The sequence below is a fragment of the Sinohyriopsis cumingii genome, chromosome 1 (assembly GCF_028554795.1).
Source record: "Sinohyriopsis cumingii isolate HCF-2022 chromosome 1, ASM2855479v2, whole genome shotgun sequence".
NCBI classification, from domain to species: domain Eukaryota; kingdom Metazoa; phylum Mollusca; class Bivalvia; order Unionida; family Unionidae; genus Sinohyriopsis; species Sinohyriopsis cumingii.
Window position 1 is genome coordinate 128,148,005 of NC_142961.1, and position 21,638 is coordinate 128,169,642.

The window sequence follows — 21,638 nt, forward strand, 5'->3', positions numbered from 1 at the left end:
TAGGTTTATTATGGGATCTGAATTAGTACTATGAGTCCAGCAACATTTTTATTAAGACCACTATCATGGTGTAAATTTTCCTTCTGTCCAGTGATCACTGCATTGACCTAGTGGTTAGATTGTCCACATCTGATGCGGGAGGTTGTGGGTTTGAACCCTGGCCAAGTCATACGAAAAACTTATGAAAATGATACTAACAGCTGCCTTACTGGGCACTCAGCATTAAGAGGTTAGTGTTAGGACTGGTTGGCCTGTTGTCAGAATAATGGAACTGGGTGGGACATGATCAACATGTCTGCGGCATGATGCCCCAGCGCTAGATTATCACTATAAACTGACATGCTGCAGATATCATAGTGATATGACAGCAAAATTGTTTAAAATACAAAGCAGTCACACACACACATCCTTCTGTCCAGTAATACCAGGGCCAATACAGCCCATTACACATGCTCAGTGTTAGGCTAATTTTAGCTGATGTTTGCAAGCCACTTTCATCGTCCATAAGACTGATTTTGGGAAACATACGTATAATGTGGGCATGGTGGATTTTATTCTGAGAGGCATAAACCATTAGAGATATATCAACGTATGTTGCAACATTGTGTTGCAATTTTTGCCAACTCTTTACATAATCCAAAGAATGACCATTTTCTTTCCTAATCTAGAGGGCCATATACCAGATACGAATAACCTTCATAGCCATATACTGCTTTCTTACAAAAGGACCTATAATACCACTTCAACAGTGGAATTTTATTCCTTTCACTGTCTTAGAACTGTGTTTTGTCATCATTAATTAAAGATAGAATTTTCATATATTCAAGTTATAGCTTGTTAATTGTTTCCTCTGTTGTGTATATTTAATATATATTGGTGTTTGATCTTTTGTCTATGACTTAGAGTTTAGGCCTACATGTCTTTTCTCATAGTTTAAAAAAAATATGTTTACTTTGATTTGAGCTTAATACCTGGGTTTTTCCTTGGGAAACTCTGCTGTGTCTTGGGTCAAGTGAAATAATATATATAGGTTTTGTAAACAAAGTTCTCGGTCCTGATTTTAATATCAGTCTTAGGGAATCTATGATCAGAGTTTATAGTTGTGTTCAAACATCATTTGGAGGGAATTATTTAAGTTATTTGTTAGAATTACAAAGTGCCTAGTGACTTTATAGACTTTTTATTGTTGAGAATTTATATAAAGACATTAAAAATATTGGTACATTTGCACATTGAAAATTATTTGAATTAATTGGGAACATTCTCTGTGTTTGCACTTGTGATAAAATGTTTAGGATTATTGGAGATTTAATTCGTAATACTTTAAGTTCTTCTTAAATTTTCACTTTGTAGCTTAGAGAAATACATTCCTTAATTTAAGACCACAGAGTCATGACATTTCATAAGACATCAAACAATGTTAATTTTGCATACAGGTATGATGTTGATTTGTGTGAAATGATTGACGATACAAACTATGTTGTTTAAAGGGCTCATCAAATAGAACTTTGCAAATTTGGAAGTCATTGTAGTAATGAAACATATATCTAAAGAATTTAGACAACAACTGAGCCAATCATGTCTCTATAATTCTCGTAAAATAGTTTCCTTCACAATTTTGTTCTTGTCATCTATCAAATAATTAGATTAAGGAGCTTTACACAATCGTCTATGGTTTGACAGGTCCATCCTTATTTGTATTGAGATATAGAGACTTCAGAAAATAGTATGCAAAATAAAACATGTTGAATAATGATATTATTTAACAACCTGACAAATAATTCAATCCAATCTACATTCATATAGAATATGAAGTCAGTATATTGGTACCGTATTTTACATATATGGATGATAAAAGATTGGTAAATGATATAATGATAAACTACAAAATAAATAATTTGCCCATTATCCCAATTGCATCAATTTGTATTGTGAATGAGTGAATCAATTTTTTTTTTTTTTTTTTTTTTTTTGCACAAAGCATGTGACATCTTGATCAAAAGTTTTCATTTCAAGATATATATTCTAATGACCATAATTTTATATCAATGTTACTTCTAAGATACATTTAGTCACATATGGTATTACCGTTTATTGATCATGCACTTTTAATATAGTAAAAAAACAATATCATGCCTTAAGTTTGACCAAGAAATGACCAACATTTGACAAAATAAAACAATATGTACCATGTTTATTTTTTAATTTGAGGAGGCTTACAACACACAGGGTTAAATATTTGGAGAGGATTCTGTTGTTCATTGATCGTAAACTAAGTCAGCATTGAATAGTTAGACATTGCTGTGATATAAAACTCTGTGTGTGCGTGTCTCTCTCTCTGTATATATATATATATATATATATATATATATATATATATATATATATATATATATATATATATATATATATATAAATAATGAGCTAATCATGTTGCGAAGTACTGAATACAAATAATACAGTATGTATACTACTTCTTCATCCTGAAATTATTATGTAACCTTAATACATTTTCTGAAAACTGACTCTATATATTTTTACAAACTGTTCAGTCCTCATTGTTGGAGTCATTGTCAAAAACATCACAACAACAGTCATTGAGTCTCATTTGGTGCACAGCATAGAGCTACAATGTAGTAAACCCAATACAGTATAGAAATCCAAAAGGCTATCTTGCATACACAGGGAACTGAAATAAAGGCTTTATAGCTGGACAGTTAGATGGCGGGGGGGGGGGTCTGAAAGCAATTAAATTTGACTGGGTTGAAAATCCCACTTACTGATAACAAGAGTGACAAATCAAACAGACATTGGCAGTCAAGAGGCAGAATCAGAGATACACAGCTGTGGCTAGTCCTAGGAGAAGAATGGCATAAACCAAGGCTATACAAATCCCATTTAACAGTTTGAGCCTATCACATAGTCCACTTCTCCTTGGAACTGAACAGGAATGATGCAATTGTGAGCAGAAGCAAGGGACAAGGAATTGCCTAGAAAACTTGCTGGAAATTAGATCATTCGATGTGAGTATCCATATAGCTTTCATTTTCAACTAATGTTTCAATGAATCATTATGTTTAACAGATATACAATATTTTAAAAATGGAAATAGTTGTACCATATCTATTTCTGTGGAAGCATTCCCTAGCAAAGTAAGTAAAAATAAATTATTCAGTAAATTTAGCACACACGTAATCACACATTGTGCTCAGTTTGGTTTCATGGTGAATTTCATATGGCTTTGTACATATGTGTATACATATCTTCAAGCAGATTTTGCATTTTAAATACCATATGATCAAATCTAATAAGTGACCATAGGGTCAAAGTTTATGCAACATCATTCAGTGAAGACCTTTACTGCCAATTTACCAGTGAACCATTTGTTTCACTGAACATATTTTATGTAGTAACAAGGAGCATCATTTAAACATTATGAGATACTTATACCTGTATATGAAATCGTAATACTAACACTTATACCGGCAATACTACTACTAATAAAAACACCTGCATTGATAATTTGATTATGTTCAATAGGACTTGTATCTAAATGATCACCAGCTGTATGAAAAGACATATTTTAATATATAGATATTGGATGGAATACTAGTTACCACAATTGAATAGCCATATGATAAATCATCTATTATTATTTTTAAACAATTCTTCCCTTAAATTTCATTTATAGAGCAGTATGCTTTGCATTCATTAAATTACTGAAATGGTTAATAATACAACAACAAATACTGCAACTTCCAGAACCATAAAAATCAAAAGCTATACTTCAAGTGCCTTGGCACTAAATAACTTACTTCTGTTGCTTTACCATAAAAGGAAAAAAAAAAACAATCACTTTAAAATGTGAGTTTTGTCACTACTAAGTAAAGGAAAATCTATGCTGAAGAAAATATTGTTGTTAATACAGTTTAATGGATCTAAAAATCTCTTTTTTCTGCAGGAGTTTAAAAAATTAAATAAAAAGGTCATGGTACACATTGCTTTGCTCGCACACATCAGGCTCCGTAACGCACATCCAGTTAAGATTTTTAGTAGAGTCTGAATAAAATATATTTTAATAGCAATGTGTATTATTATTTTTTGAACTACTCATTTCCTATGGATTACAGCTCAGAAAATGTGTATTCACTAGACAGTATTCTGATTACACATTTATGAATGGTAGGGTTGGCACACATTAGAATGGGATGGTGGTGGGTGGAGGTAAAATAAATAATTTACCTCATTAATTTATGTATAAAAATAATCTTATAAAAATCACTGGGATGGTTTGGTATTTTGTCATTTATTAAATTTTAATGTTACACTTAAATTCGGTAATCTATTATATACATTTTAAAATGGATGCAACAATGAGTAATCTAACATAAGGATCACATGTGTTCTTTATAGGTGGCCTTATATACAAATGAGAGTAATGCGCAACGATTTAAGAGAAAGGCATGATACAACAGAATGAGAGAGAGAAAGTAAATGAGAGAGGAAGGCAGCAGATAGAGAGAAAGAAAAAAAATAATAGTTGGCCAAGTACATATAAGTAGATGGATAGGTAGATGGATAGATAAAAGATTAGTAAGACATAACACATTGCAAGATTACAATAAATTTAACTGTATACGTAATAAATGTAATTAAAGGCAGTTGTTTAAATCAGTCAGGCAGTTGAGATTACAAACAAGTCTTATTAAGTGTGGTTGAAGAGTTTAGGGATGGGAAAAGAATCATGGTCACAGTACACAAGGATACATGGAAACAAAAAATCTGCAGGCAAACTTGATAGAAAATTGAAAGGGGAAAGGATAACTTTTATAAGCAGGTGGCCACTAAACCAGATTTTGACTACTTATTACCAAACTCGACTTGCAATAAAAAGGGTGCCCTACAGCACGAGTCTACTGTATAAACACTTGTTAAGAAATACAGTAACATTTTTTTATTTATCATTCCAAGCTGTTATTTCAATCCTTCCAAACAATGGCTAATCATCCACTTATTCAAAAATGTATTTTATTTCTTTGATCCACACCTTCAGTTTATGACTATAGTTTTTGCGGTTATTAAACAAATATTTGCTAAACATATATTTCTCGAAAAATTGATCTCTACCTAAAGGTCATACATTTACATTATGGTACACGACACTCAAGTGGATAGCTACATTTGGCGAATTATACAGCTTTTAAACTTTTCAATTCTAACAGCCACACATGCAACTTTTACTAAAAGCTGTTGCTGACATTACCCAAATTTTGGCCAAGCATAGATTTATCCATGCTTTGGTTTCTATCTAAAAGTCATACATGTACATTATGGAAAGGGACAATATTGCAGATAGCCAAATTTGGGCTAATCATAGTTACCTAGATTTTGGTTTTGTACAGCCACACATGTGAGTTATACTAAGAGGCACTACAGACACTAGCCAAATTTTGGCCAAGCATAGATTTATCCAAGATTTGGTTTCTGTCTAAAAGTCATACATGTACATTATGGAAAGGGACAATGTTGCAGACAGCCAAATTTGGGCTAATCATAGTTACCTAGATTTTGGTTTTGTACCGCTACACATGTGAGTTATACTAAGAGGCATTGCAGAAACTAGCCAAATTTTGGCTAAGAGTACATTTATCCACAATTTGGTTTCTACCAGCCTCACTGAGTATGGCAACATGAATCCTTAGTCAAATTCTGGCTTATTTAAAACCTGCCTAGCTCCTCCAACACACATTAAACCTATTTAACAGTTATAGGCCAGATACTGGTCAAAGATTCTCAGTATGTGCCTTTGCTACTTTGGGTTAAGAGATTTTAGCCCACAGCAGAGGCCTGATTTGATTAGATGGAAAAGCTCAAGTGAAATCGGAAGCTGCTGGCATATGTTAGATAAATCCATATAAACGTTAACATAGTTTTAACAATGATGAAACACTATACAAAAACATTTAGTTTTATAAAATCTTAAATACAACACATTACAAGAATAAGAAATTACAAATCCTACATTAATTTCCAAATTAAGCCTACCAAATATAATGTAAAAAACAACCTGTATAAGTATAGAATTTGTTGGGATTGGTAGTGACTCCCATAATTATTCGAGGAGATAACATTTATATCACAAATTGTTTTCTTACGTGCATATATTTACATCAACCAGTATAAAATATTGTTATACGTAAGCACTTAACAAGATTTATCGAACAAATGAGAAATTAAGTTAATGGAAAAAGGTTGCATGAAAATAAACTAATTTACTGATGCATTAAGAAAATCAAATAATGATTGGTTGAAATAATTGCTGAATTGGGCAAGGTTTTATTGAGTGGCCGTCTTGTAAAATAGCTACAAATATGCGTTGAGTACATCTACAAGAAGAAACACGGATTAGAGTTCGTAGAAATCTGCAGCAGTTGCCACCTCATAAATATAGACCTTTACAATATATCTTGAACATTAAGAGGAACAGATAAAACAAAATGAAAATGCAGTTAAGAATGATATGAATAGATTTGAAATATAAATTAGAACCGTCAACTTGAATAAGTTAAAATTTTCAGGTCAGGGCTAGTTGAATATATCGAAATGTGTACAATATTAACGAGTTAGCACCATAACAATAAATTATAATGAATGATAGTAAATTCGACTTCGAGAAATTGTACGGGTAAGAATTAAAAACAAAATTACAACAGGTGAAGCCATTATTGCAACTATTGGTCTCTTGCAACTTATCTAATTCCATAGATAGTAAATTTGATAAATAAAATTGTTTTCCTCACTCCTTTAACACTTGCTAATGTATTACGTGCTTCGGCTCATCCTGCTTTTGCGTCTCCTCCACCTGTACTAGTTTCACATGTTCCATCGACTCATCTTTACATAATATCACATTCTTCACAAGTTTTTGTTAATGATTGGCTTCAGGCATCAAAACAATTACCGCATATATGTGACGGCTGTGTAATAAAATTGATTTTGAATGCAGCTATATATGTTGATTCGTTCTAGCCTTATAAGGTAGTTTTACCAATCCTTCCATGAACTATATTATTTTCCCCCTCAGATTGGTGGTGTAGATTTGGGTAGGAATTTGAAACCTGCTTTCGAGACAAACGCTAAAGGCATGACATGGAAACATTCTTAAAATTATAAATGATTCTTTGTTCATTTGATTCCTTTTTTCTAAATCAATTCAGTTGTTCCCTTTATTCCTTTCATTTGCTAAGTCATATTCAAATGCATTGTCATTATCTGTGTAGCTAGAATCATATTTGTAAAAATTGCGTATTTAAGTATGCAGTTTAAAGCAGTCATATACACATCTTTTAATCTATTTTTGTTGCAAAAGTGTTACTAATTTTAATAAGCATAATAATCAATAAGCCACATAATTTATGAATGGTGTACACAACCTTATCTGTTTTGTTTTTATCTGATTCACGGTCATAGTTTCCGAAACTTAATTAACAAATACTATTGTTGCTGAATCACACAAATAATGAGAAATCTGAGAAGTAATGTTCTGTTTTCACCTAATGCACATCATTTATAATTCATATATGATCAAATGCTAATGTTAATATTGGAATATATTCAAGTGTCAAACAGGTTCTGTCTAGCAAATACTTCTTTCCATCTTGTTAATATGCATCGCGCCACCAATAATTTAATTTATATGTATATGATATGGATCTTCTATACAAAACATACAGTCACTCCAATCACCAAACAATTAGCCAAGCACCAAGCGTGCAAACAAGCAACAATGAAACTAAATATGACAATGAAAATTAAAAGTACGTACCTGCAATGAACTATCATCGGTCCTTCGGCTTGTTGTCTTGTATTTGCAGCATGAATCTTCTGACGGAAATGAACCAATGATGATGCAAACCTCGGTACACCCCTGTCTGGCCAAGCAGTGAAGTGGAATTGACTGATTTGATGTGTTTCAGTTTTACCTCCTTTTGATTTTCCATTTGTCTAAATGTAGACATTGATAATTATTCTAAGGTTTGCATAATTTCATAATGTATATCCATTCATAATAAGCAATGTGTCATCTGAAATTTAATATTTTGTTTATGGCACTACCTAATTAGAGACTCATTGATAATACCGTTATTTGTATGGAGTTATGGATTTGTCAGTTTGGCCTTAACAATAATCAAGGACAAAAACACCATTACGTTTCCCAGTGAAATTTATTTATTTAATTTATTCAAGCTAAACAACTTAAACCACGGATTATGAGCCGCTTAAGAATATATATATGGTCGTTCATTGTTTGCACCATTTGTACAGTTCTTAAAACTATCATGTCACTGACATTATATCTTGTTTTCAAAACTTGTATACGTGGTGTAAATTAATAACACGGCAAATTGCCAGTCTATATGACAGTTAGATGCGTCAGCTGCGGGCAAGTGGAACATAAAATAGACTTTTTGCTGAAACTGATTTGCCAAAATTTAAATGGTTTAAAGAACACACGTTACTTTACTTCAGATATATTACTATTGGATTCTGTGATGATGGTGTCTGGTGTCAGACTAATAAAACAGTGTACCTTTTCTATAGATAGCGTCCTTATTGTGAAGTCCGAATACGTTTCACAATGGACTAGTCTTATGACAATATCTCCATATTCCACAGAACCCTCATCAGGCCAATATTGTTCACACTTGTGCTGAAAACGTGTAAATTAAGAGTAAACATCTTGTATCATAGAACTATAACTTAAAATAAACGCATCTTTTCAATATGGTTCTGATTATTCTTAATGTACATAATGATGATCTTTAGTTCGTGTAGTACATGTCACATGTTAACATTAAAATGTAAAACAGAAGAAGAACCAAGATTGAAGAGATTCTAAACGAATATAAAATAGTATCACGATTAAGCCAGAAAATAAATAGTAGTCATAGTAAAAGAAGGCGGAGCAACAACAAAATATACTGGTTGTAGTTGCAAATGCACTAGAAGTCCTTCATATCACTACTCATATACGATTTTAGTATATGTAAATAAAACAATCACATAAAATGGCAGAGATAATGTAGGGAAATTAAAAATATTTTTTTCAACAATAAACTGAATGAAATAGTAATGTACTAATGTATGTCTAAATTTGCTATTAGATAAAGGTGAATGCATTATTCTTCAGTTACCTACCAATAAACAAACACAATTTATTTGCTTCAAGGTTTGTTAATTAGCTTTGTCTTATTCTGGCAAGCAAAATAAGTTTGATGTTAGAAAAGGAATAATACAGAACATTTACAAATGTTCAAATGAAAGTATCAACCGTAGTATACTCTCTATTATTCTCAACCCTTTGATTATATTTATGATGCTATGTACCCATAATGATATTTTCATATTACAAGTTTGTCAAAATACCGAATTATAACTTTTTAAATCAGACTATAATAGCTGAATTTACCTTTCCCTCTTCCGTGAGATTAGTGAGCATGACAATTTTGCTGCATTTAGTCTGCCAGATCATTCTCCAGAAATCATTCAAAATTCCCTTCGTTGGACCTATCCACATTGTTAAACAGAATTTGAATTTCCATTAGTAATGAGGTGAGCAAATTGCATCCAGTATTATAAACGAAAATGATTGACAGTTCCATAAAACAGTAGAACATATACATACCTGTATATAACATTGCAAAATAAACTAAGAAACATGAGGCATCAATGGGTTTGATATCGCCGTTGTAGTATTTGATAGATATAAGTAGGAGAAATAGGGTCTAAATATTTTGGGAACACTTTTAAATATGGCACATTGAGCGCAATGTCTAATACTGTTAAATATAAACGAAATATAATACAGTCTACTCACATCATGCAGAAGTTCTGATTAATTACATTCAATATATCAAAGGCCATAACATAATGCATATATTTGTAATAATATAAGCAAATCTATTTTCAGAAAAGATCATATAGTAGCAGTAACCTTATTAGGCATATATTTGATTCAAATCGCTTCTGCTGAGCATGATAATACCATATATTTTAAAAATAATCAGTATATAAAATCAATTCACTATGTTGCATATACCCAACCGGATTAATCCGTATAATTACCTTTCGCTTAAATTAAAAGTTACTTAGTTTAATCCCAAATGTGTGTCATTTTACCGATCGTTGAAATATAATTTGAGTCGTGTTAATATTTTCCGCAAGGGGGAGAACACTACATAAGCCCGAACCTGTGATATCGATTATCCCCATCATACGTTACTTCTCTTGACTTAATAGGCAGATTTACAAGTACCGTATTACTTATAGTAATTTACGGTGGCCATATTTAATGGCAGATGAGCGGCGTCTGTAAAATCTTGAAAGCAGATTGAAATTATTTGAATATATGTGTAGTATCTTCAGGCTCTACTGTTGTCTTACAAAATTCAGCCTTAATATTTTTATTGATACAGTTTTAGTTTTTTTTTTTTTGTTGTTGTTGTTGGTTGGTTTTTGAAGGGATGGGCAAATTTTACTAACGACTGTGATAACTTCACTACGGTTGGCATAATTTTAACAAATGTGAAAGGTCATCATGCCCGATAATTTTTTTTCTTATATCCCTTTAAAGTAAGTTGCATACATAAATTGTAAGCTGACGAAGCGAAAGCATGACTGTTGATGGATCCTATCACAGGCATGCAATGCCTAATGACAAAGGTTTATAGTTTTGATAAAGTATTCATATAAATGATACCAAAGTGAATATACATGTATGTTTTTAATCTTGATGATAATCACGTTCATATCTATTAGTACTTATGATATTAATGTAATAATATTGCACTTATGTGTAATGGTCGCGAACTGATAGGAAATTCATAAAGTCTAATCTAATAGATTGCACTGCTCTTTAAGTAATAACTAATTATGATGGCTTTCATCATTTGCTAGAACGAAAAAATGCTTACCCTGTGCAGCTATGTAAGTATGGTGGGTCTTGAAACCCTGAAATATATATATATATATATATATATATATATATATATATATATATACATATACATATATTGGTGATATCAAAGGTTAGCACATACTTAAACGTTTTCCTATGAAAGAAAAAAATTGATACTTTGTCAGTCAAAGGACAAAAGGGATTTAAAATTCCGAATAAATTTTATTTTCCTTGCTTTACATGAATGGGTCTACAATGGCTTCGGGTATATTTTCACCTTAATTTCGACATAGGCTTAATTATAGCATTTTAAAAGTAGGAACATTCAGTTATCTAAACCTTTCTCACGAATACATTGTTATCAAACGTCTATTACTAGGTTTTGGTAATATACGTCTAGTGCTAAAAACACGCACACACAGTAATATTTGTGTTTCCTTTTGACATTGTGTTTAATACAAGACCAAAACACTCGATACAGATTGATACAGGTAAACACATACAGAACAAAACGTAATCGTTCGGAACATTTACGATAGCTTTATTTGAACAAAATCACATAACCAATCTATTTTTCAAAATATATGCTTGCATTACTTCCTCACTTGTTCACAATTGTTTTCTTTGCTGTTTTCTGGTTCTTTTCGTTTGTTCCAAGTGAAAAAGTAAAACTCCCTATGTGACTGCATTGTAATATGAAAGTAACTTACGTTTACATGGCATGCATTGATATAGTCGCTTTCATTTGACGGATCCCATATTTCCAGTATCACGCGTGTATCGTCGTCTGTAAACGGGAAACCGTTATAATTGTATTATAATATGAATATTTAACATTTTATGAACATCGATATAGGTATGGTCAATACTCTTCGAACTACCCCATAGCGTCATATGGATGTGGTGTCAGACTGTAAGTGTGGATGGATGGATAGACGGATAGATCGGTTAGAAGAACCAGGATGGTGAGACCATTATCCGTAGTGTGCCATTGAAACCGTTTCAACTGACGGTGTATCTGTTTCATGGCGGAAATTGTTTGTATACCATATTTAATTTGCTTTGTAACACGTGGTTATTTGAACCATACTCACTTTTCTTTGTAACACGTGATTATTTGAACAATACTTTATTTTGTGGCATTTGGCTGTGTGAACCATATATATTGTTATATTGTTATCATATGGTAGTGTGAACAATACATATTTTTATATTGTAATCATATGGTTGTATGAACCATACATGTTTTTTCAATATTATCAAATGGTTGTGTGAACCACTTATTTATCATTGGTATTATATCGTTGTGTGAACCACATTTTATTTTTCATCATCATACGATTCCGCGAATCGTAATTGTGTCTGTTCGTTTGTCTCGTAAGGCTCCGTAAATCATATTCTATTCAGTGTTAACATTGTGAATGTGAGAACCACACTTGTATTCTTGGTACACATACGGGCTTCCGTAACATGTTCAGTATAGTAGTAGTGTAATTTGTAGTGGTTGGGTGTGCTAATCAATTTGGTTATGTGATGTAGTGAAAATCTATGTATTCATCTTTTGTTTTTTTTAATAAACTTTCATAATCATATTGTGTTGCGTTGTCATTCAATCAAAGCATCCATTCGGTTTCAATCATGTTACATTGGTGTCAGAAGTTGGATGCTTTGGATTGAGTGAATTACCGATATATTGTGTTTGAACATATGCGCTGTTAGTATCCCGTAGACTGTGACAGTTTTGACAAGTCATCTTCAGAAGGTGTGGGGGTCCTTTCAAGTATACACATGGTTCGTTTATGTTGCCTTGATAGCAAAGATAAGGTTCGTAATTAGTGTTTGACGTCCCTTAAGTCATGTATTCAAATTTATAACAAAAATCTTGTCGTCACTTAAGGACTTATTAGGATTTGGGCAAACAAGTCGGATATGAGGGAGAAAGTCTAATAACATTTGATTGATGAAGGACAAGCCCGCGAAAGGGATATAAGGGCAAGATAAGGGGAATTAGAGAACAAAATATTAGATAAGCAGCAGGAATTAGAAAAGGAAAGATTGGCATTAGAAAAAGAAGCTGAAGTAAGGAAATTAGAAATGGCAAATAAACTCGAAAAAGAACTAGAGAAGGAAAGATTGGCATTAGAAAGGGAAGCCGAAGAAAGCAAATTTGAAATTCCGAAACATCTTGAAAGGGAAAAATGGGAATCAGAAATGGAAGCAGAAGAAAGAAGGGTCGAATTAGAAAAGTGGCAAGATTATATATCGTAGAGGTAGAGTAAAGAAATAAACAAAATAGATTATGACTCACAATTAGAGTTAATAAATGCTAGAAGAGGAGAACAATATTGTGTTTCTAGCATATTAAAGGGCCCGACATTACCTGTCTTTGACCATGAAAAAGATAACATGGATAGTTATCTTCATCGGTTTGAGCGATATGCTGAGAACCAGAAATGGGAGCTAGAGGATTGGGCTTGACATCTTGATTTTTTATTAAAAGGCAAAGCGTTGCATGCATACTCGCGAGTCCCCAGAAGTGACATCTTTTGATTACGACGCTCTGAATGAAACACTTTGGAAATGTTATGTGCTGACTGAGCTAGAAGCTTCAAAGTTTTATTTTCTTGCCTAAATAAGATAGCAAACTAATTTCATCGAGTACATCAATACTAGTTATACAGATTGTTGTGATGCATTTCGTAATCTTTAGGCGGGTAAGGTATGACTTTTGTACTTTTATTGACAAGGCGTGTTTCCAAATAAAAGGTTATCGTTAAGAACGATTAAAAGCTCAGGATATCATACAAAGAATGATATATGAACCGAAAACGAGACACCCACACTCTGTTTAGTATCTCTTGTTTATGTCGTAATTAACATATGTTAATGAGACCAATAAGTAAAGACCGCCGGGACAACTATTAAATGGACATAAATAAGTGTTCTCATCCTCAAAAGTCAGCCTGTCAAATGGTATGTATGTCGGCGATTTCAAAGTGACTTGATAGACGTAATGTACATTGATCAAATCAGTATTCACAAATCATTCCTTTGCGATGATGATTACAAAGAGTTTAGTTTTCACTGGCCAGCAAACATACTGTTTGAGGCTATGGTAGGGATCTATATGTCCGTTAATCCCGGATACGTGCAAATATTACGATGAAAATATAGCTGTTAAGTTAGAATAGCAATCTTTATTTCTTGTTTTTCAAAACCTGCTTCAATGAAAAACAGAACACTAAGAAAACTAAAGTAAATGTTTATCCTTATCGTTGGGTGTGTTTCTTGGAGAACTGATCATGCCCAAGGAAAATTGAGTTAGATATAATATATATATATATATATATATATATATATATATATATATATATATATATATATATATACGAACGTAAGTAGGTAAGTCTGTTATTTTTTTCATTTCTTTATATTGCATCATTTATAAGAGCATCAAGTCATGCTATGCAATACTTACATGGGTAGATGTTTTTGTAACGATTCTTTGATCTATTTTCTGGTAGAAGAGCCGTTTCGTGTAATTTTGTCAATCCATCAGGCAAATTCTGAAAATAAATATATAAGAAGGCACACATCATAATAAATTATAGCAATTTAACCAGAAAGTATAATATAAAACAAAACAGACTCCCTAATTTGCATAGCACCAATCGTCTTAAATGTATAGGCTTCTCTATAATATCAGTTTCTAATGTATGTTATCTTGAATGGAGAACAATAGGCATACTTTAAAGATCGCAACGTATATACGAGTGCGTTATAGGTTTTAATATCGAAACATCCATTGGCTAGGTAATTAATTCACGTAAAAATAGAAAGAGACATGATTATGTACGGTATACCCAACGTTTGTATGAACTTCATTTCATCATACACACAGCAGGTCATTAAGACTAACTCCGATGTAATACAAGACTAAAATAGCTTAATTGCTATTGTTTCTATATCAATTGATATCGATGAATAAGCGGGATAGTCGCGTGGATTTACTAAATATTCATATGCAGCTGAATTGGTTATACTCACGTTATATTCTTCTTCATACAAATTTGGTTCCATCTTTCGGCTCAAAAACAAAGAAGGCAAATCTTCTACGCGGATTGAGTGTTTATCTGTCAGTTTTTGCCGCGCAAAAGAATAGTATTCCTTTGAGCTATCATTGCTATTCATGTATGCATTTTTTGATTCGTCACATTCTGGGTTTTGTTTAGGGTAGTTCATTTTCTTTGGTTGAGCTGTAAGATAAAAATGATTTAAATAATCACAAAGTTATAAGATAATTTAACATTAAAAAGTGAATTTTTCCAATATTAGAAACATCTAGAATAACTAACTTCTCAGAGTCAGAAATGAAATGATGATTAATGATTCGTTAAATTTAACATTGGCTATCTTGCTTGAGATGAAAGGTTAAATGATATTGGTAATGAAAGTAAAATTATAGTTTATTACTGTTTTGATAATTAAACAGAGACAATGTCGAACATCCACTATGTCGCAGTTTATTATAATCCCATTGTCTTATTATTTTGACTGGTTCCTAGCTTTAGTACATATGTTTCTAGCGTTTTTTGGATATGAAAGAAATTAACTTGTGATGTAAACACACTCGACTGTAATAGTTGTATTTCACGCAAAACGGAACAACATATTTCCATCACAATTTAGAATAGAACGTTCAATTCTTGTACAAAAGCCATCAGCATAGACACGGGAGCTAAGTGGAACACGATGTTAAAATTCTGAACCTTTTCTTTGTTATCGCAAAATACAACATATATGAAAATATAAAAACCTCTCCTTATCAAAGGTTGACCTATGCCTTGTAGCTAGATCGTACATTAGATTCACTGAAGCAGTTTTATAGTACTTTTCAATGCAAAATTACTTCATAGAAACAGGAAAGACTATATGGTTTAGTGGTGGCACTCTGTACACAATGCAAGCTTCGACTTACCATAAATGGATTTCTCTATATTATCTTCGTGTTTTTGTTCTCTCCTTTTTGAAGAAATAGGTATTTCGCTTAATGTAGTGTCAACGATCGTATCTTCCGGTCCTCTTGTCCTTCTTATAAACAATAATTACAGTGCCTTTTTAAAATGTAATACATGTACAATTTGGCTATTTGTATTCTGAATTTGTTATTTGCAATTTTTAGACGAAGACAATTAATATGCAAAAGAGTAAGGATTTTTTCAAAGGATATATTTCGTACCAGTTATAGATCGCCTGCATGAACATAGTACATCTTCCGATGCACTATGCCTCACTCCCGGTTAAGAATATTGTAATTGTGTAGTTGATTTGAACAAATGCATGACTGGATAGTGCTTGCCTGTCGGCTCTTGAAACATAATTTCCTTATTTAACCTTGAAAAATGTTACTTTCCGTGGTTAATAATTCTTAAATCAGACTCATTAAAAATTGCAAAGTTCTATACAATTATTGTATAACGTTTCATTCTGCTGTGACAAGGGTAGTATACCGTTTGTCTTGCAAGGATATGTGTTTGAGACTGACAGAAATTGGCCTATTTAATAGGCATGCTAAATCAGAAATGTAAAATACATGCGTCTAAATTCAAATTTTCTAGTCTGTGTAAATAATGCTTCTTGTATATACATCGCATATCGCTTATAAATGACGCAGAAATCTTTCGACGTTTTTCCATTGTCCATCCCTATTTGTTCGTCCCTCCTTATGTGTCTGTCTGCCATCCATTTCGTTTATTTTTACACTCATTTGAAATAAGAGATTTGGCTCTCAATATTATCCAAATTAAAAACGAAAAAATAAATCTTTGTTCCAATAAATGTTCTCTTTCGTTTCTTATTTAGTTCATCGCATTTCAGTTACATAAATAAATATACGAATGGGACCCCCACCCATACCACGCCGCCAAAATTTAGCTGAACCTTTGTGCAATACATTTATATTTGGATTAAGTTGTATACATCATTTCAGTATGTTATAATGATACAAAAAGGGGTAAAATGTATAAGATTGAAATTCAACTAACGAATACCGTAACTTTGTCAATTGCTATGTCAGTCAAAAATAAAAAGACATGTGTTTCACTTTGTTGACTGTCTTTCTTCGGATTGAGTAATATTTGTGTCAGTCTAATGCAATATTAATAATTGTATAATACATAATTTGTATTATTGTGTCTTTTAGCATTTCTCAGCTCTTAAATGTCTTTGTTGAATAAAACTCACACGCTTCAGAATGCACGTAATGCAACGGAAAAGAGAGAAACGGGCAGTTCGAGCTCATCGCGCGTGAAGGTATCATTATACATGCAGTGGAAAAATCAGATGAACGGACTAATCCCTTTAAGAATAAACAAGGGGATTAGACAAATGCAAATTTAATAGGGCATGACCCTTTCTCTGCAAACATCACTAAGTGAATTTAACTACAACCATAAGATTCAACTCCAACCAAGAATTGGGATGTTATATCATAAATATCATATACTGCTTGATTTTGAAACGTTGTCTTCCTCAACATGATGGAGAGAATATTGACTTAAAAAAGCGAATGAATAATAATGATAGCCACATCTCGCAATCTGCTCAACGCTTAGCATTCAAAACGAGTGAAATTCTGCCATATCCTTTAAGATACTGCCAATCGAGATATATAATGACGGCCCAAGAAAACAAACATTCAATTCAGCAAATATACGAACAAGGAGAATTTTGCATTAAGAACTAAATCTAACAAACCCGTCATATCGCTGATTCGCACAAACATGTATGTTCACAGTCTCCATATAATACCTTGATATATGTTCACATGCCGGAACAGTCGTTACCTTATTCAACCATTTAGTATCATATTATAATAATAATAATAATACTAATTATAATAATAAAAAATAATAATAATAATAGAAGTAGTAATAGTATAATTATGTATTCTTAACAAGAACTTTGTGATTTGTTTCTAAACAATTTTAGCTAGTACTATTATTATAAAGGAAGCCCTTTTTTGACGTAGTTTCTTCCGTAACGTTAACTTTCATCATATCTCATAGTAATCATACAGCAGCAGATATGTACTTCTTTATCCATTATCAAATATAATATTTTTGTTTTCTTGTTTTTCTAAACCAAGGATATACTTTTCTGTAGACTTAAGCCAGCGACACTTTAACTAGGTTAACTGGGACACTGCCTAATTTCAAGCGCGTCACACGTTTGTTTTCAATTGTCGACAGATTCAGACGTTTTTCTCGATTTAAACTCAATTCAGTATAATGTTTACCATGAGTAAGTTCATTTTATGCACGAAATTTTGATGTTAGGTAGCCGATGTATAAAGATGTGGATGATATTTCCCGCCACCTTTGTAATTTGTTTTCTCTTGTGTCATACGATTGTCGTCTGGAATCTTTTTTTATCATAATATAAACACTTACAACCAGCCTAGCTTTTGTACTCATTATTTATTTTGTGTTGGTAAGTTTACTTTGATCGGCTGACACACACACACACACACACACACACACATATATATATATATATATATATATATATATATATATATATATAACGATTTACGCTCGTGTAAGGACATTTATGGGATGTGCGATTGGGTCTACACATTCCCGCCAGATTTGTCGTGTAACGTGCTGTCAATGGCCAATATATTTAAAGCTTTCAATCACGTGTTCTGCCCAGCCAATCGCAATACTCTCTCTCCGGCAGCGCGCAGAGGGATTCTCTCTGACAGGGACTGCGGTGTCAGTTGAGCCAATTTCCTTATGGGGTGCGGACGTGTTTCCTTTTTTCTGTAGAAATTTTATCTCCGTTGTTATCGGCTCACTTTGTTACCTTCCTCATTTCCTGGAATTTGGACCGAGTCGAATCGTCCTGGAAGTTAGGTATTTACTTACATTAACTTGTTTCCATTCCACATATTATGCTAACGTTTCTTTTATTATACATTAAGCTACACTCATACTGGATCATTCCATCTCTAAAATATTGCAGTATCATTTGAAATCAGAAATAGACGATATATTGCGTCCCGATTTTAATATTCTGCGCTATTCTAAACTTTATATGCATGGGGTTGGGGCAGCATAGTCGACACAATTATCTGGCTCGATCTTTCTGTCGTACGCAACATTAAACCATAGAACCATAAAGTTAAACGCAGCTATACTTCCCATCGTCTCGTGCATAAATTCCTTTCGCAAATATAATAGCCTAAGAGTAATTGCAAACGACTCCACGTTTGTTGCGAGCTTCAATAGCTCAAAATGGTATAGCATTAGTGTGCCATATTGTTGCACTTGAGTTCAAATATCCAAATTAGTTTGTGAGGTCTTCTGTGGCTTTCTCGTGCTTAGCAGTATTTAGTTGGATCCTTTTCTTTTAATATGTTCCGTACCATTGGATTTTATGTTAGACTTCTGTTTCACATCTAATTCCGTATCACTGTCCTGTTTGTTTACCAGTTGGTTCCGTACCACTGGATTTTATGTTAGCCTTCTGTTTCACATCTAATTCCGTATCACTGGTCTGTTTTTTTACCAGTTGGTTCCATACCACTGGATTATATGAGTATCGGTTGATTCCGTATCATTGGCCTGTGTGTTTACCAGTTGGTTCCGTGCCACTGGATTTTATGATTACCAGTTGATTCCGTATCACTGGCCTGTGTGTTTACCAGTTGGTTCCGTGCCACTGGATTTTATGATTACCAGTTGATTCCGTATCACTGGCCTGTGTGTTTACCAGTTGGTTCCGTGCCACTGGATTTTATGATTACCAGTTGATTCCGTATCACTGGCATGTGTGTTTACCATTTGGTTCCTTAAGTTTTAGGGTTGCTAAGAGTTTCATGCTTGGCGTACTTGGGTCCCGCACCTCAATACTTGACACTTGATTAGTCATTCATGCTTTCTTCTTCCACCACTTCGCTCCATGTTAATGCGTATTGTGTTTCCAAGCTCGTTTAGGCCCACTGACCTGTAATTGTTCTGTTGATACTTGTGATGTTGCATTCCGCACCTTAAAACAATGACCCATAATTTTCATAACGTTCAAATTTTGTTCTTTTCTTCATTTTTTCTTTCTTACTATTACCAAGTTTGTGCCTCATCTTACTACAGTGAACAGTGTTGTTCATAACATTACAATAAGGGTTATTCATTTGAAACGATTGCTACGTAGTAATACACTGAAATGTATGTAAATAACTTGTTCTGGAATTCGTTACACCATGCTCCTTACATAGAGTACTGCGTTGCAAATGGCAGTGAAGAGAGCCAGACAATCATGGTCCAAAATCCAAGAGGCGGTGAATATGCCCATAAAGAATGCACCATTGTCAACGCCAACGGCGGCCAAGCCTCAGCCTGGATCATCCAGTGAAGGGGATTGGATGGATCCCAATCTTCTTAATGTTATAACTCAAGAGGTCTCCGACAGGCTCACCACCCAAGTGACACAGGAGATCCATGACAAATATGATCAGCTGTTGTTTCCTTTTTTTCTGTAGAAATTTTCCCCACCTCCACCCCATCATACCTCCCTGTATATAATTGTTATATGCTATATTGTTGATGATATGTTTGATTTTTGTTGTTTTTGTTTATTTGTTGTTATATTTTATTTTCTCCATTTGTTCGGTTTTTAGACTGTTGCATCCGCAGTAATCTCTTACAAGGTTATACGGTTTCTACAGTATCGTTGTATTATAATACCGTTCGTCTCAGTGTTTCATTAGTTAGCACCTTTACTTGATTTGTTTTGTTCAAAGTTACATTGCTGTAAATACATAGTTTAGGTTGAGTCTGCTCAGTACATAACAATCATGTTTACGGCGGTTGCAGCCTCAAAAAATGTCTGTATTATATGGTATGTCTCATTGTTCATTTTCCTAGCACGTTTACGCTATAGACTTTGTCCACATAGTTATGTTATGCTGTAAATACATAGCAAATATCTATTTCACAAATATCATTTATGTTCAGTACAAAGTCACGAAAGTGGCCAGCATCAAACACAACGTTTGTCTTTGTTTTAATTATGTACCCATATACTTTGACTTTGTAATATTTGCACGACTGACCTAGGATATTCTATCCTTTCACTCTCTGTCTTCCTCTTAGCTATATCGATGTCGGAAAGAGTAGGCTGGTGCATGTACATTTCATTTTACAATCTCATCAAACAAGTTAATAATACAAACCATCGTTCTCATTCACTTTCGTTCTGACAATAACTTGCACCCTTCTTCTACATGTGCATGAACACATCCCATAAATATATCGCTAGATATATAGATATATAGATATCTATAATATCAGCTAATTATATTTTCTTAAAAAATGGGCCAGGTGTTGGAGGTCGCGTGTTCGAACCCCGAACGAATCATACAAAGATTCATAAAACTTATTCTATCATGTTGCCGTGTTTGACGCTAAGTAAAAAGATAGGGGTGGGCAAACTACGGCCCAAGGGCTTTCATGCGGCCCGCCAAGGGTTTTCATGCGGCCTAGGAACAAGTCATCATTCGCACTGACTCTGTTTATGTTACTCTATTTATCAAATAAATATGCTTCTTTTGTACTTTAAGTTTAAGTTTTCAAATATTAACAACATATCAACAACTGAAAATTAATTATGTTGTTATTTA

General features: G+C 33.1%; 1 protein-coding gene across 2 annotated transcripts in view; it reads right to left on the reverse strand.

Annotated features, from left to right (window-relative positions):
- LOC149807844 (receptor-type tyrosine-protein phosphatase epsilon-like) overlaps positions 1-21,638 on the reverse strand; it is a 154,577-nt gene that overhangs the window by 30,753 nt on the left and 102,186 nt on the right. For both annotated transcript variants that reach the window (XM_089971382.1, XM_089971380.1), the window contains 8 exons: positions 15,936-16,048; positions 15,005-15,213; positions 14,436-14,523; positions 11,668-11,744; positions 10,974-11,010; positions 9,470-9,567; positions 8,591-8,710; positions 7,826-8,004 (listed from right to left, as the gene is read on the reverse strand). In XM_089971382.1, the coding sequence (XP_089827508.1) occupies positions 7,826-8,004; positions 8,591-8,710; positions 9,470-9,567; positions 10,974-11,010; positions 11,668-11,744; positions 14,436-14,523; positions 15,005-15,213; positions 15,936-16,048 (921 nt within the window). The remainder of the gene's footprint in view (positions 1-7,825; positions 8,005-8,590; positions 8,711-9,469; positions 9,568-10,973; positions 11,011-11,667; positions 11,745-14,435; positions 14,524-15,004; positions 15,214-15,935; positions 16,049-21,638) is intronic.